A 13,746-nucleotide genomic window follows, 5' to 3' on the forward strand; every position below is an offset into this window, starting at 1 on the left:
AAAAACCAGTGCTAGACGCCATGGAAGAAATGAAGAAATGCGGAAAGACACACAGTAGATGAAAAAGATTGAAGAATTGTTGTCTTAGAACAGGGAAAACAAGAATGCACGATTTGGAACAAGGAATTCTTATAAGGTGCGGCAGTGGCTCAGTGGTAAAGCGGGCGGTAGAGCGGGTCGTCCCATGATTCAAGATCGGCAGTTTGATTCCCGCCCCCCCCCCCCCCCAAAAAAAAAAAACATACCCGGAGGTGAGCTGACAGTGGGAGGTGTCAGCTCACGTCCGGAGCACTGCCGAGGCACCCTTGAGCAAGGTGCCATCCCCTTTACAAATTGCTCATTTGAGGCTCACCAAGAAGGAGCTGCCTGCCACTCTACCTCCCTTGCATGCCTACAGGCCCCCTTGTGTGTGGCGTGTGTATTACAGGGGCCTGTACACACTAATATGCATGCATGTGATTTGATTTGATTGACTAACAAAAAAAAACCAACTAGAGTGTGTGTTCTTAATTTCCCTTCGGGGATTTTAACAGTGTATTAAATTAAATTAAATTAAATAATGTGGTCATCGCTAGCATCAAAATCAAGCCAAGGAATTATGCATATACTGTAGCCAGGGGAGAGTTAACTGAGCATAGTGCTGACATCGAGACTCTGGAGCAACAAGTGATATCTCAACTGAGGGATCTGGAGATAACTATAGATCCTCACCAGATTGAGACATGCTATCCACTGCCATCTGGAGGTCAGAGACCACCTGCAGTGCTGATAAATTCGTAAACACAAAATTGCTCTTCTGAAACAAGGCTTCAAGCTGACAGGAAAACAATGTCTACATTTATGAGAATCTCACTCAAAAGAATGCTGATATCACTAAAAAATGACAACTAAAGAAGAATGGACTGATCGACAACACCTGAACAAACAATTGCAGGATCTTCATCAAAATAAAGAGGCTTTCTCTGGACCAGACGAAAAGAATTATCAGGAGTGCAGAGGAGAAATACAAGCAATTAAGATGGACAGTAGTTGTTATTACACCAAAGATCAGTACAACAGATTCGCTTCAATAGTGGGAGCTCTACACCAATTTCGGGACACATCGAGGATTCCATAAAACATCTGAAAAACATTCAACATCATCAATGTCAGAAACATGGATTAATGAACAAGAAAACATGAATTTCTGCTTGGAGGGTTAAAATTAAGTTGGAGACGTTAAAGAGCATGTTGATATCTGTTGACAATATAATGGAATGTGAAACTATTAAAGTGTCTGTGACAAACTGGTTAATTCTTGGATAAACACTGTCTGCTGAGGGATGTTAATGTGATCATTATATTCCTTTGGAGAACACTGGCGAGGTCAACTTCTTGTTTTGACTATCCATGATGTTAACAAACCTTGTTGTTTTTAGGAAGAATGTAAACATGGTTATGCTCTAGGTTATATCTGGGACAAAGGCTAATATCTAGAAGTAGATAAGTGTAAGAATGTCAAAATTCAATATATTAATTGGTTGAAAACATTTAAATTCGGAATTGGCTGGCAACATTTTGTAATGAGAGAGATGTTTGTTGATTCTTGGGGACGGAAATTTCACAAGCCTATTGGCTTCCACCAGTCAGCCCTTTATTTTTCAGATGTTGTTGTTGATGTTGTAAATGTGATGATGGTGTGAAGTCTGTTATATTAACATGTTCGAAAAAATAAATAAATGTGTGTACATTTTATCTCGTTTAACTTCTGAAGTTGTCTGCTGTTGTCTTTTAGGTGTATCTGGACCAGAATGGCCAGGTGAAAGTCTATGCAAACATGACGATCCAGCCTAACTCACCAATACACAGTGATCTTTTATTGGACCAGAATGGAGAGCACATCTATATCATGACCAAAACTAGTGTAAGTCTAAAATTTGTGGGAATTTTGTTCTGAGTGGTTGAAGTTGGTAAATGTAATTTTCCTTTATAAGAAATACCCTGTATGGATTCCAGCAGACTAAGAATCAAGCATTCACATGTTTCTTGTGTTTTGTCATCAGTCATATCAACAGATGTATAAGGGGCAGAAGGTCTTTTGGAGTGTTTGGCTACTCAACCACCCACTCAGATGTCTCCATAAACAAGGCTGAGCATGGGCCACCATTCATAGTCAGATAATGTATTGTTGGTTGCAGTTTTTCAGGCTTTGATATGTGGTAAAAGAACATGAGAAAACTGAGAATACCGCTGGCAGTCAGTATCAAAGGTCACCAACCACAGAATTATGTGGACAACAGTCATCAGGAGACATACACACGTGGACAAAATTGTTGGTACCCCTCTGTTAATGAAAGAAAAACTCACAATGGTCAAGGAAATCACTTGAAACTTACCAAAGTAATAATAAAAATGTATTGAAAATCAAGAAATCAAAATCAGACATTACTTTGGAATAGTCATTCAACAGAGTCATTTAAAAAAACAAACTAATGAAACAGACCTGGAGAAAAAATGGTACCCAAAACTTAATATTTTGTTGCACAACCTTTTTAGGCAATCACTGCAATTAAACTATTTCTGTAGCTGTCAATGTGACCTCTGCACCTCTCAACAGGTGTTTTAGCCCACTCCTCGTGAGCATACTCTTCCTGTTGTCTCAGGTTTGAAGGGTGTCTTCTTCAGATGTCATGTTTCAGCTCTTTCCAAAGATTTTCAATAGGATTTAGATCTGGGCTCATAGAAGGCCACTTCAGAATAGTCCAATGCTTTTCTCTAAGCCATTCTTGGGTTTTTTTGGCTGTGTGTTTGCGGTCGCTATCCTGTTGGAAGACCCATGATCTGCGACTGAGACCAAGCTTTCTGACACTAGGTAGCAACTTTCTCTCCAGAATGCCTTGATAGTCTTGAGAGTTCATTGTACCTTGCACAGATTCAAGACACCCTGTGCCAGATGCAACAAAGTATCAATAAGGCTAAAATTATTAATGATCAATAACCATCAGTTGGTGTATGTCTAATACTGTGAATGCTGAAAATGTGCAATACCTCTTGGCTTATGAGTTGATTCAGGTTCAACTTCATTCTTCAACACCTGCTGTTTTCAGGTGGAGAAGCGTCCAGTGGCAGAATGTGGAGATCACATGGACTGTCAATCCTGTCTGTCCGCCAAAGACCCCTACTGTGGCTGGTGTGTTCTGGAGGGACGGTGAGTCAGTATACATGTGTTGTGGTCCTTTAACAACAGTCCTTCATTCTGGGAAGGATCCTACTGGTCTGTGTGTGGTGTTTCAGGTGTGGCCAGTACTGGGAGTGCCAACGGGGATCTGTGCAGGACCAGTGGCTGTGGAGTTTTAACCAAACGCAACATTGCCTCAGTATCCAGCACCTCAGCCTCTACAACATCAGTCGTGGGGAAAAAGCTGATGTAAGTCAACGAAAAGTGGGAAAAGTGGGAGTAATGCACAGAAATGGTTCACAGTGGGCCTTTTGTAGTTTTTCTGGAGGAATCTTTTTAAAGATAATGATGGAAAAATGGTTATGAAGTGAATGAAGAGAACTTCAACACTGAATCAGTTCCTGGTTAATTCTTGCTTTGTTTTTTTTCTTTTGACATGTCCTTTCCCTGTTCTGTCTCCCTCCCTCAGATTGTGATGTCAATTGAAGGCCTCCCTAGTCTAGGGAAAGGAGAGGCCTACTCCTGCTTCTTCCAAGACACAGAAACTGTTGCCTCATTCACTAACACTGGTGTGATCTGCCCCACGCCTGATGCCAGCCGTCTGCCCCCCATCGCCCATGGAGATGGTGAGGGTCTTTGCATTTCCTCAGCATTTTCACCTATCTAGTTGAGTTTTTCTTGTGTTTTCAAAACATATTTAAGTCACATGTAAAAGTGAATGATTGTCTAAATCTTTTTAAACTACTGTGAATAAGCAATGTAAATTGTAAATAAATGAACAAATGTTTTAATGCAGAATTTGTGGTGGTGACACTGTCACTGCGTTTTGTAAACGTGACGGTAGCAGAGACAGAATTCACCTTCTACAACTGCAGCTTAGTCCAACACCTCTCTGGACGCAGGCCGTAAGTATACGCATCCTCTCTACAAATGGAAACCAAAGTGTGCACTGGATAGAATTCAGAAGATCAGAAATAGAGCCATTCTTATTTGTTTTGACATTCCAGATTCACAAACATTTTGTACTGCGAGTTGTTTGATTAACAGCATGTAAAGTTAGAGTTAGAGCATCTGAGAGTTTGAGATTGTCTTGAAGTTTTTGTCAGTGCATTCCCATAATGTGTAGAAGTTTGACTACCATTGGCTTTGTGGCTGTTTCTGTGTTCTACCAGATGCCAAGGGTGTGTTAGCAGTCGCTGGGGGTGTAACTGGTGTATTCATCAGCATGTTTGCACAAACAAAGACACCTGCAGCCAAGGAATTACCATCTACAACCAAAATGTGAGTCCCCAGTGAGGCTTTTGATTGCCTTGACAGGTATATAAAATTTAGGAATGTGTACTAAATTGCTCAAACTGATGCAGTCTAATGCAAAGTCCATCAATGAACACTGCCCTCATAAGAATTTTATCACTGATATGTTGCATTTTATTGTGAGATTCTTGTAATACTTTACATTAAATTTACTAAAACAAAAAGACTTAACCTCTGGCTATCCCTAGTGTCTTTTTCATGGAAGATATGTGTAGGACTGTTGTATTAAACTATATTTAGCTGGGTGTAACTGATAAAGAAAGGTTTATGCTTTATGATTAAGCGCAGTGATTGCACAAGTATTTATAAGTTACTAGCACTCATACTGCACTACTAAATACAAAAATGGAATGACAAGGAGTGTGCTTTCTTTCTCCATGAATTATTTCTGGGTTTTCATGATAAAGCAGCATTGCATCATTTTCTTCAACAAAATAATTTGGGAATTTATCTTAAAATCAGACCCAACATGTTGAATAAAATGACTCCAGATGGCTCGAAATGAGAAATGCATGTGTCCTTTAACCTAAATTAGTATTAAATTAATCCTATTTACTCCTTTTTTTATCTTGTTGACTTGTGATATTGCATTCTATGGACTTTTTTCTGTTTTAAAATAACTTCCCATAACAAATGGAATGCACCTTTTGTGAATTGAGAAGCTTTATCTACTCCACTCTATCCCATGTGATGTTTTGTAAAGACATTTTGGGTAAACTCTTCATTTCAATAAAATAATGTCTGATATTTTAATTATAATCTGAAAACTACAAGCTCTCATTGCACTGTAAATGTTTCCACACAGTATTTTGCTCTTAAATTCAATGCTGCCAGTTGTAACATATTGTTCACTGTGTTAATGTGTATTTTATTTTTTTTTTTTAAATCCCGATTTATATTTTCAGTGTAATGTTATCATGAATTTGTTTCTATAAGTGACTTCTGACTGTGCTTGCACACGTCTTTATTTTATTTTAATTTTGTCTTCCCCTGCCTTTTTTCTTGTCTCTTTTGTTCTTTTGTGCTTCTCCATCATCAAGTTCAAACGACCAACACCCGTCATCCCACCACCCACTAGAATACTGACCCCTTTTCCTCATACTGTCCGGGCTGATACAACAACAACTACAACAACCACCATCTCAGTGCAGCATCCCACAGTGTCACCTACCCTCACCACAGCAGCTGTTCCTTCATCTACCACCACAGTGACACCATCCACCTCTCCTAATGCAATATCGGCCTCACCTCGTACACCACCGTCTACTTCTTCACCCTTTGTTAGTATCTCCATCCGGGCTACCAACACTCATACTGATGATACCACCACAGCTGGGCCATTCCTAAAAGTGGAAGAAGCGGATGGAATTGGTGGCTCTACAAGAGGTTTTTCAGAGCGTGGGGACAATGAAACCTGGCATATGACTGAAATAACTCACACTACATTGCCCAGCACCACTAGCAGCCAGGTACACTCTGACATGAAGTTTTTAGAGCCATCTGCTGAAGTATCAGGGACTTCATCTGGTGTAAACTCGAGTGCTTCAGGCGAAGCAACCCTTTTCATAGCGCTTTCTATCAGTGACAAGGAGGAGGTGATTCCTGAGAATGACTCGTCTCTTTGGCTGAATGAGTGGGATAAGTCAGAGGGGGGGACTCAATCCGCGACAAACGCATCTTTTGCAGTTGGCAGTAAAAAGTCAATTATCTATACCCAATCACCACAAATCGTTATTGTCTCCAAGTCTGAATCCACAACAAACCACCAATCGGATTCTCCGACTGAATCCAGTTTCCTGGTGAGTGTCGCAGCCTTGTGGGCACCTTGTTTCAGAATTGTGTCGCTGTTACAGTCAGTACGAGAATACACCTAAAAGAAAATTATAACATTTAAGAATGACACAACTTTTGTATGTATTGGTTATCGTAATTTAGCATAAACTGTGTACGGGGAAAGGGTGCTAGCTGGCTTTATCAAATTGAAATAATATACTTCCTTTCAGGCTCATTAATTAACACGTCACATTCCTTTGTTTAATCTCTACAAGACAGCCAAACCAGCGGTCTCTCCAATGCCTCTTTTTATGCTAAGCTAAGCCAACCAAGCTGCATTGGCAAAAATGTGACATTAAATTAGATGTCACTGTAAAAGCTTTAGGATTCAGTCTAGCAAAGCAATATGTTACTGTATAGGTGTCTGTTTACACTCCTGATGCGAGCTTAGTGGAAGATTCAAATGACTGAAGGTCGGTGACAGCACTGCTGTTTGGTTTTAGACGTGACACAAAATGAGCCGCTACCCTTAAATTGTAGATACACTAATAATTAAACTTGCAAAAGTGTTTTTGAGAAGCACCACAGTATCATAAATATGTATTGTTCTTCAATCCCCACGAATGTCCACATGGAGTTTCATCTGAGTGTGAAATATGATTTTGTCATGGGTCCCCTCTCTTCAATGTAAGTGTCCCAGTATTTCCCAGATAGTCTGTGGTGACCATAGACAATACCTGGCATGGTGTTACTAGCTTGCTACCAAATAAATCAAAGCTGAGATACATTAATGGTTGGAAGATATCATATGACATCATATGATTGCTTGATTTTAGTTTTTTTAAGGATGAAAGGGTTTCATTTTGATTAAGAATACATAACGTTTTTAAGCTATTTTTTTGTAGATATGCTTAATCAGTGCTACTGACAAATGATCAATCTGGTTTTAACCTAAAAAAAATGAATAAACATAATGCTGCACAATTAAATCAGATGTAAGCTTTAGCATCCTGCAGTCCATATGCAGGTACAACAACATTTTGTGTAGTACTGGAACAATTAGGAATATTAAATACTATACTACAGTAATAAGTAGTCCTTCTGTTTGCAAGAAAAGCAAACCTAACCTCTACCTCTGTCTCCATACCATTGTCTTCACTACATTACTGATTCACAAGGACTATTTCTACTACAAGGTGTGCTCACAATGACATCATATTTGCTCCCTCTTTTTTTTTTTTTTTCTTGCATGATGGATATTTTATTACTGTTCGGTGTCTTGGTGTTGCTGGTTGTTGAGTTCTTGCTTTTTATAAGATGACATAATTAATTTTCAAAGTGTAATTTATTCTTCAATGAGGTATCAGATCGGACAGCTACCTATACTTCGTGTTTGACCTGAACGCCTTTGGTGTGAACTGGAACATGAGTCAGCCTTAACTGTGTACCAGCAGAGCTTAAACCCAGTGCCACCTGTTTTAACAGATGTTCCAGAATCTAGTGGAAGTCTGTGACATGAGTCAAAGTGAAACAGAGTATCTACACCTACCTACTGTTATCCACCTAATAGCAATTGAGAGTGATCCATATGTTGGGTAAACGGTACGGTTTTGTAATTGTTGGTAATATGTCACCAGGAGTGTCCATGTGTGGATAGAGTTCAGGATTCCTCTCTGCTCCCCGTCAACGTGGAGAGAAAAGTCACTCTGGTGGGACGACACCTAAACCTGTTTCAGGTAACCATCTACAGGGTCAGCAGCCCCTTCGCTGCTGATGATGGGTATGTTTTATGTTACTGTCAGTAAGGGACACGTCATCCCCCATCTATTGTTTCTCTCCAAATGAATTGAACTAGGTTTATCAGGTGATTGGTAGATCAGTCTTTATTAAAAACCTAAGATCATATTTGTCTTTAGGCTGTAGCTCAGGATAGCTTTTCACTGTCATAACACAAATATTGTTTCAATTATTTTCAGATGAAGGCATTTTAATGTTTTTCAGGCATTGACATTATACAAGAAGCAACCGTTGAAGTAACACTTTTTATCCTAGATAATGTTCCAAACTGATGTAAGAATAAATGAGTTTCAATTGTCCCATCTAATTAAATGTATGTGTTGTGTACATGCAGGATGAGACTTTGGATTATGAGTGTGTGCTGGACATTGAGAAGAAGCCAGTGGTGGTTGATGCTATTGTGGAGCCAGATGCCACTCAGCAGTCAGTCTTCTTTATCACCTGCCAACCCCACAAGGTCAGTTCTCATGTACACTATTTACTTTTCCAGAAATAATAATGATGCTTTCCTCATCTAAAGTTTGCAAAAGCTATATGTTCTTTAACCAATTTCTACAACATTAAATATTCTGGATTTAAAGCAATAATCATTTGGACGAGGTTTCACAAAACAGGAAAGAGACGTTGGCCAAATACATTTTAGTACAGCTCTAGACAAACAAATGGATCAATAATTGTTCATGCCCTGCTAATCAGGGAAAATATCTTTGCCTTTGTCTGTATGGTCGGGGTGACAGATGTGCAGAATTCAATGAAGCTTTACACATTTACATATGTGTTCAGTTTGCTTGTGTACTTTTTGATATCCCTAGACAAATTTTAACTTGTTTGATTATATTTATTCTACTATTGTTCACCTGCGATAGAGGTTACAGTCTATCAGCATCGTATAAAACTTTTTCTTCTTCTTTAAAGACATTTCCTCTAATGTTGCACAACTACTCAGCTGATTTCCACAAAAAATGGCAGGTGTCAGGCTAGATGAGCTTTTCAGCCCTGGTGGGGACATAAGAGTCCAGTAAATGCCATTGTATTATCTGTCATCATCATTGCGACTGATTTTGTTGGCCTTTGGTATCTGATGCCATCCTGATGAACAAATGAGCTGGGAGTACAGGCCCTGTGTTTTGCTAAGCAGCTGGTTGAGGTGGCATCTGTTTAGGAGGTTTCAATGGACATTTGGAGACTTTATGAAAGTTCTTGCGATATATAATAAGTAACATCACAGTGTGAAACCCTCCAGTTATAGCTACAGTAGAAAAGAGGAGACGGGCAACCTCCTAAGTAAACCACATCTTTATTACATTAAAATGTAATTAATCACAATTTTTTTTCATACTTGGATACATACAAGTGCCCAAAAATGCTCTCACATTCTTACAGGTAAAAGGAAATCTTGTCCTTGCCCCACTGTACTATGATTTCATGGGTTGATGTCTGGACCATACCCAATCCCTCCATGACGTCTCATAGAAAATGTGTTAGTGGTTTTGGAATAACAAGGATAAATGCCATATCTTCCATTATTAAGGAAAGTGATGTTAACAGAGTAACAGAATGTTGATTGAATTCATGATGATTGTAAATCACTGTAGATAAGGGTCACAACATTGATTAATGTACCACTGCCATTCCTTATTAAAAAAAAACAAATCAATGAACATAGGTCTCCTGATTGTGTACATCTGTATGTTTTTACTGATTTTTCTTTTTTTATTAGCTGTCATAACCAGGTTATGGGCACTAGCTTTCATGGCTTACCACATGATTGTGTATAACATCAAGTTATTCGTCATACTGAGTCATGCTCATATTGCTTCCAATGTTAATTCTGTTTTTGTTCCAGTATGCCTATTCCACCCCGATGGAGGAATATACTGCCATGATCAACGTGAGGAGGAAAAACAACTTCCACATCGATAGCACTGAGGATCTGTATGGTGGGCACTGCTAAGAGTGTGTGTCAATGTTGTGCATGTGTGTGGGAGATGTGAGACAATCTGGTTATACACAGTGGAGCATATATATTATACAGTTTGTTTGACACTAATGTAATTTCCTCACAGACTTCCCTTTCTCTGCCCTGCTTTAGTGACTCTGTTCAATTGTTCTGTCGGGCGTCAGGACTGCAGCCGATGTCGCACTGCTGACCCAAAGTATGGTTGCGTGTGGTGTGGCAATGCTTCTAGTTCTTGCTGTGTGTACCAGGGCTCCTGCACTGAAGAAGTCCAACACACTTGTCCAGCACCTGTCATTCATTTTGTAAGCTTTTCACCCACTTGTGCACATATTCTGGATTATCTAGGTGCATACTTGCTGAGAGAGAGAGAAAGTCATGATACAAAGATGCAGAAGAATCAATTTCTGAATGATGTAATTTGTTTTGTAAACTAGTAGTCTCAGTCTAATATATAAAATACTACCAGGAACCCGTGGAAATTCCATGATTAAACAATAATACCAGACTTCGTACCAAACATATGAAAACAAATGTATTGGTATGATAAACCAAGCGCACCCATCAGAGTTCTCCCACCAGCAGGCACCGCGTCCCGGTCTGACCCAGAACTGGCTTCAGTGTCTTTGGCGAGGAACGTGAATGAATGAATGAATAAATAAATATATAAACTTTATGACTCATAAATAAAGAAACAGACAAACAAATGTCCAACTGTCAAGCATGTTAATCTACGGGTTACACACACAGCGGTTTTCGTCGCAGGGAGATGCCCCCCGGATAGAAAAAGTTTCGGTTACAGCGTTCCTACGACAACCGTACCCGGCGTTTTCAAGAAAATTCAATTTGGCTGGCGTTTTCGTCCTGGATAACTGCGTTGTCGTGTGGACGAAAGCTGTAACCACAACTAAAACCCTCGCTGCCCGATGCCTTACGCCATATTGATCATGTGATTCCTTTTGGCAGATGCGCCGTGATTGGTTGGGCGCTTGATTGACAGGTAGTGGGTGGAGTTAAAACGTGACACCGTGAGGTTTTCAAGTGAGCTTATTCAAATATATGCTGTAGTTGGGGAGATGAATTATCTTGTTTTGAATGGAACATTGGCTTTATCATCAATTTACTTAGATTCACCAGATCTAGATTACTATAAGCCTGCATTTGGACATTTATTTCAGACGGCATTCGTGTTCTATCAACTATCTGCTCGTTTCTATATTCCAAGTGTCTCTTGTTAAAAGCAGCTAAAGCACCTTGCATCCCGAAAATGTCAAGATACCCTAACAAATGGTTACCAACAACATGGAAATAAACAAGCTACAGTAGCAGTTACCTTCTCTGTTGCAACTTGTTGCCATCGAGGATTGTGACTGGTTTAAAGAATGCAAACAAACATTGCATTTTTCCCCTATCCAGTAAAAAGGAATGGGAAATACCAGATCCTTTATGTGATTTTGGTCAGTTTTATTTGCTGTCTCACCAAACCAGAGGTTGTGTGAAATAGTTCTGTTCAGATCAGTCTTTGTTGTGCAGACAAATAATTATACTCTTTATCTGTTGCTTATGTTTCAAATACTACAACTGAACTGCTGGTGGTGAAACTTTTGGGGTATTTTATACTTCTTTTATGATAGAATAAAATAATGCATCAAAACATACACAATTTTATCAGTTTTAGTGAACCTGTATCACTGTCATTTCATGCCTGATTGACACCCATTAGTTAATGGTACGACCTCAGCTGAGTCATCATGTCTTTATTTATATGTACAGTACATTTCATTTCATATATTTGCTCATTGCTTTGTCAGTTGGACCCAGTATCCGGTCCTGTGGAGGGGGGAACAGTGGTTACAATTTCAGGCTCCAACCTCGGCCAGCGAGCTGAAGACGTCCAGAACTCAGTCACAGTGGCCGGGATTCCCTGCAACATCATTCATAGCAGATATGAAGTTTCTTCAAGGCGAGTCGTCAGCACACTACAACATAGTCAGCAGACTTCAACTAGTTGCTTTCTGTGTTTAACCATTGTTTGTGACTGCATGATATTTTGTAGGATAATATGTGAAACTACGAGCAGTGGAGGAGAGAGGAGAGGCCAGGCCTCAGTTAAAGTGAGCGGAGGCGGACTCGGACTCTCTGCTCAGATCTTTAGCTTCCAGGTAATGAAATGAGAGAAGTCATGTGTCCATATTCTCATTGCCTTCAACCCTTAAAGGGGTTCTATTATGGGAAAACATGTTTTTTTCAGGCCTGTATATATACTGTATATAGTGGTCCTCCCTTACCCCACCAATTCCTAGAGTCTGGAAAACAAACGGGGCCTGTATCGACTGTACAGCCCACAAATGCCTCGTCCACATGATGACGGATTTTTTTAAAACGCAACTTTTTTGTTGCGTTAACGCCTTCCGTCCACACGACAACGCAGATATCCGGAATGAAAACGCAACTTTTCGAAAACGCTGGCCGAGGTGGATTTTTAAAAAAACGCTGGGTCTGCTTTGTCGTGTGGACGGTGTATCCGCAACTTTTAAAAAACGCTGACGTCTTGTCTGCGACGAAAACCGCTGTGACGTCATATTTATGGGCCCGTGTGTTGTGACAACAAAACACGGAGGATTCCTATTGGATCTTATATATGGATTAATATTCATATCAATATTGGTTAAAAACATGATCGCTGAAAAAAGCCGGCAGTCTGGCCGCCAGTCATGCCGCACTCCGCCACCAGAGGAGCACCCTCACAAGGCACTCGGGCCTGCGCCCCCTAACAACGGTAGTCAAGGGGCGTCACCGAAATCCCAGCTCTGACTAAGCTGCTCTCAGACGGTAGAGCAGACTGTAGGAGCACCGGTGATTACGTAGGAAAACATAAGGAACTTTTAACAACTCTATTAATAAAGTTTGACTGACTGACTGATCTCAGTATTTCCTAACTATTTTGGCGTCGGAAATAACCCACTTTAAACTTAATCGGTCTTAAAAATGCCATTGTGCTGTCATCTCGAATCTAGTGACGGTCCATTCTATTAGTCTGTGGAAACACACGGAGAAACTGGCATAAAGGTGAATGAAAGACCCTCAAAGCTGAACTTCCAGCCTTTTCTGAAATTTCAAGAGCAGAGTGACTGCTAGACAAAGGTGCCAACGGGGGTGTGCTGCAATTGATTTACAAATGTAATTGATATCTCTGGGCGGGCGGCAGAGGGGCGCATTCAGGCCTGTGTATTCTGTCTGCAGCAACATGCGGTGAGATTCACGGCGGTGAGACACCGACGTTAAAGTCAGTTCTAGGAGTAAAACAGTGTCATATTTGCCAGTAAATTAGCAGCCTGACATTAAAAACTAGTTAAAAAATTGTTTAGGACACACAGCAGCAAATAGCTGCACCTCACTTCCGACTGGACTACCAGTTCGAAACAATATTTAATTAATTAACGAAGATGAACGTCGGAGCTTAAATATCGAACTTCAGATCAGGAAATAATCCTCTCTGTTCACACTGACTGCACTCGTAATGAATTTAACCAGTTTTTTATGTCAGATTTTTTAATATGCGTGTTGACTTCTTTCTAAGATGGCAAAGGGATCAAGTGATCAGGTTTCCTTGATGAGGCTCAGAATGGCTTATTGACATAACAATAGGGGCCATTCAAAGGTAGTCAGGAAGTCATGAATGCAATCATTCCTGTCTGAGCAGCGCGGCTCTATCTAGTGGACGGATTGCGAAGCTACAGCCACTGCA

General features: G+C 40.1%; 1 protein-coding gene across 1 annotated transcript in view; it reads left to right on the forward strand.

Moving 5' to 3' along the window:
• Positions 1 to 13,746, forward strand: part of plxnb1a (plexin b1a) — a 101,558-nt gene that overhangs the window by 64,327 nt on the left and 23,485 nt on the right. The window contains exons 5-17 of the mRNA XM_068337209.1: positions 1,775 to 1,903; positions 3,087 to 3,187; positions 3,274 to 3,406; positions 3,627 to 3,783; positions 3,954 to 4,062; positions 4,330 to 4,438; positions 5,512 to 6,270; positions 7,882 to 7,980; positions 8,376 to 8,498; positions 9,888 to 9,981; positions 10,134 to 10,303; positions 11,810 to 11,961; positions 12,055 to 12,160. Of these exons, the coding sequence (XP_068193310.1) occupies positions 1,775 to 1,903; positions 3,087 to 3,187; positions 3,274 to 3,406; positions 3,627 to 3,783; positions 3,954 to 4,062; positions 4,330 to 4,438; positions 5,512 to 6,270; positions 7,882 to 7,980; positions 8,376 to 8,498; positions 9,888 to 9,981; positions 10,134 to 10,303; positions 11,810 to 11,961; positions 12,055 to 12,160 (2,241 nt within the window). The remainder of the gene's footprint in view (positions 1 to 1,774; positions 1,904 to 3,086; positions 3,188 to 3,273; positions 3,407 to 3,626; positions 3,784 to 3,953; positions 4,063 to 4,329; positions 4,439 to 5,511; positions 6,271 to 7,881; positions 7,981 to 8,375; positions 8,499 to 9,887; positions 9,982 to 10,133; positions 10,304 to 11,809; positions 11,962 to 12,054; positions 12,161 to 13,746) is intronic.

Source organism: Antennarius striatus, chromosome 2 (assembly GCF_040054535.1).
Source record: "Antennarius striatus isolate MH-2024 chromosome 2, ASM4005453v1, whole genome shotgun sequence".
Lineage (NCBI taxonomy): Eukaryota > Metazoa > Chordata > Actinopteri > Lophiiformes > Antennariidae > Antennarius > Antennarius striatus.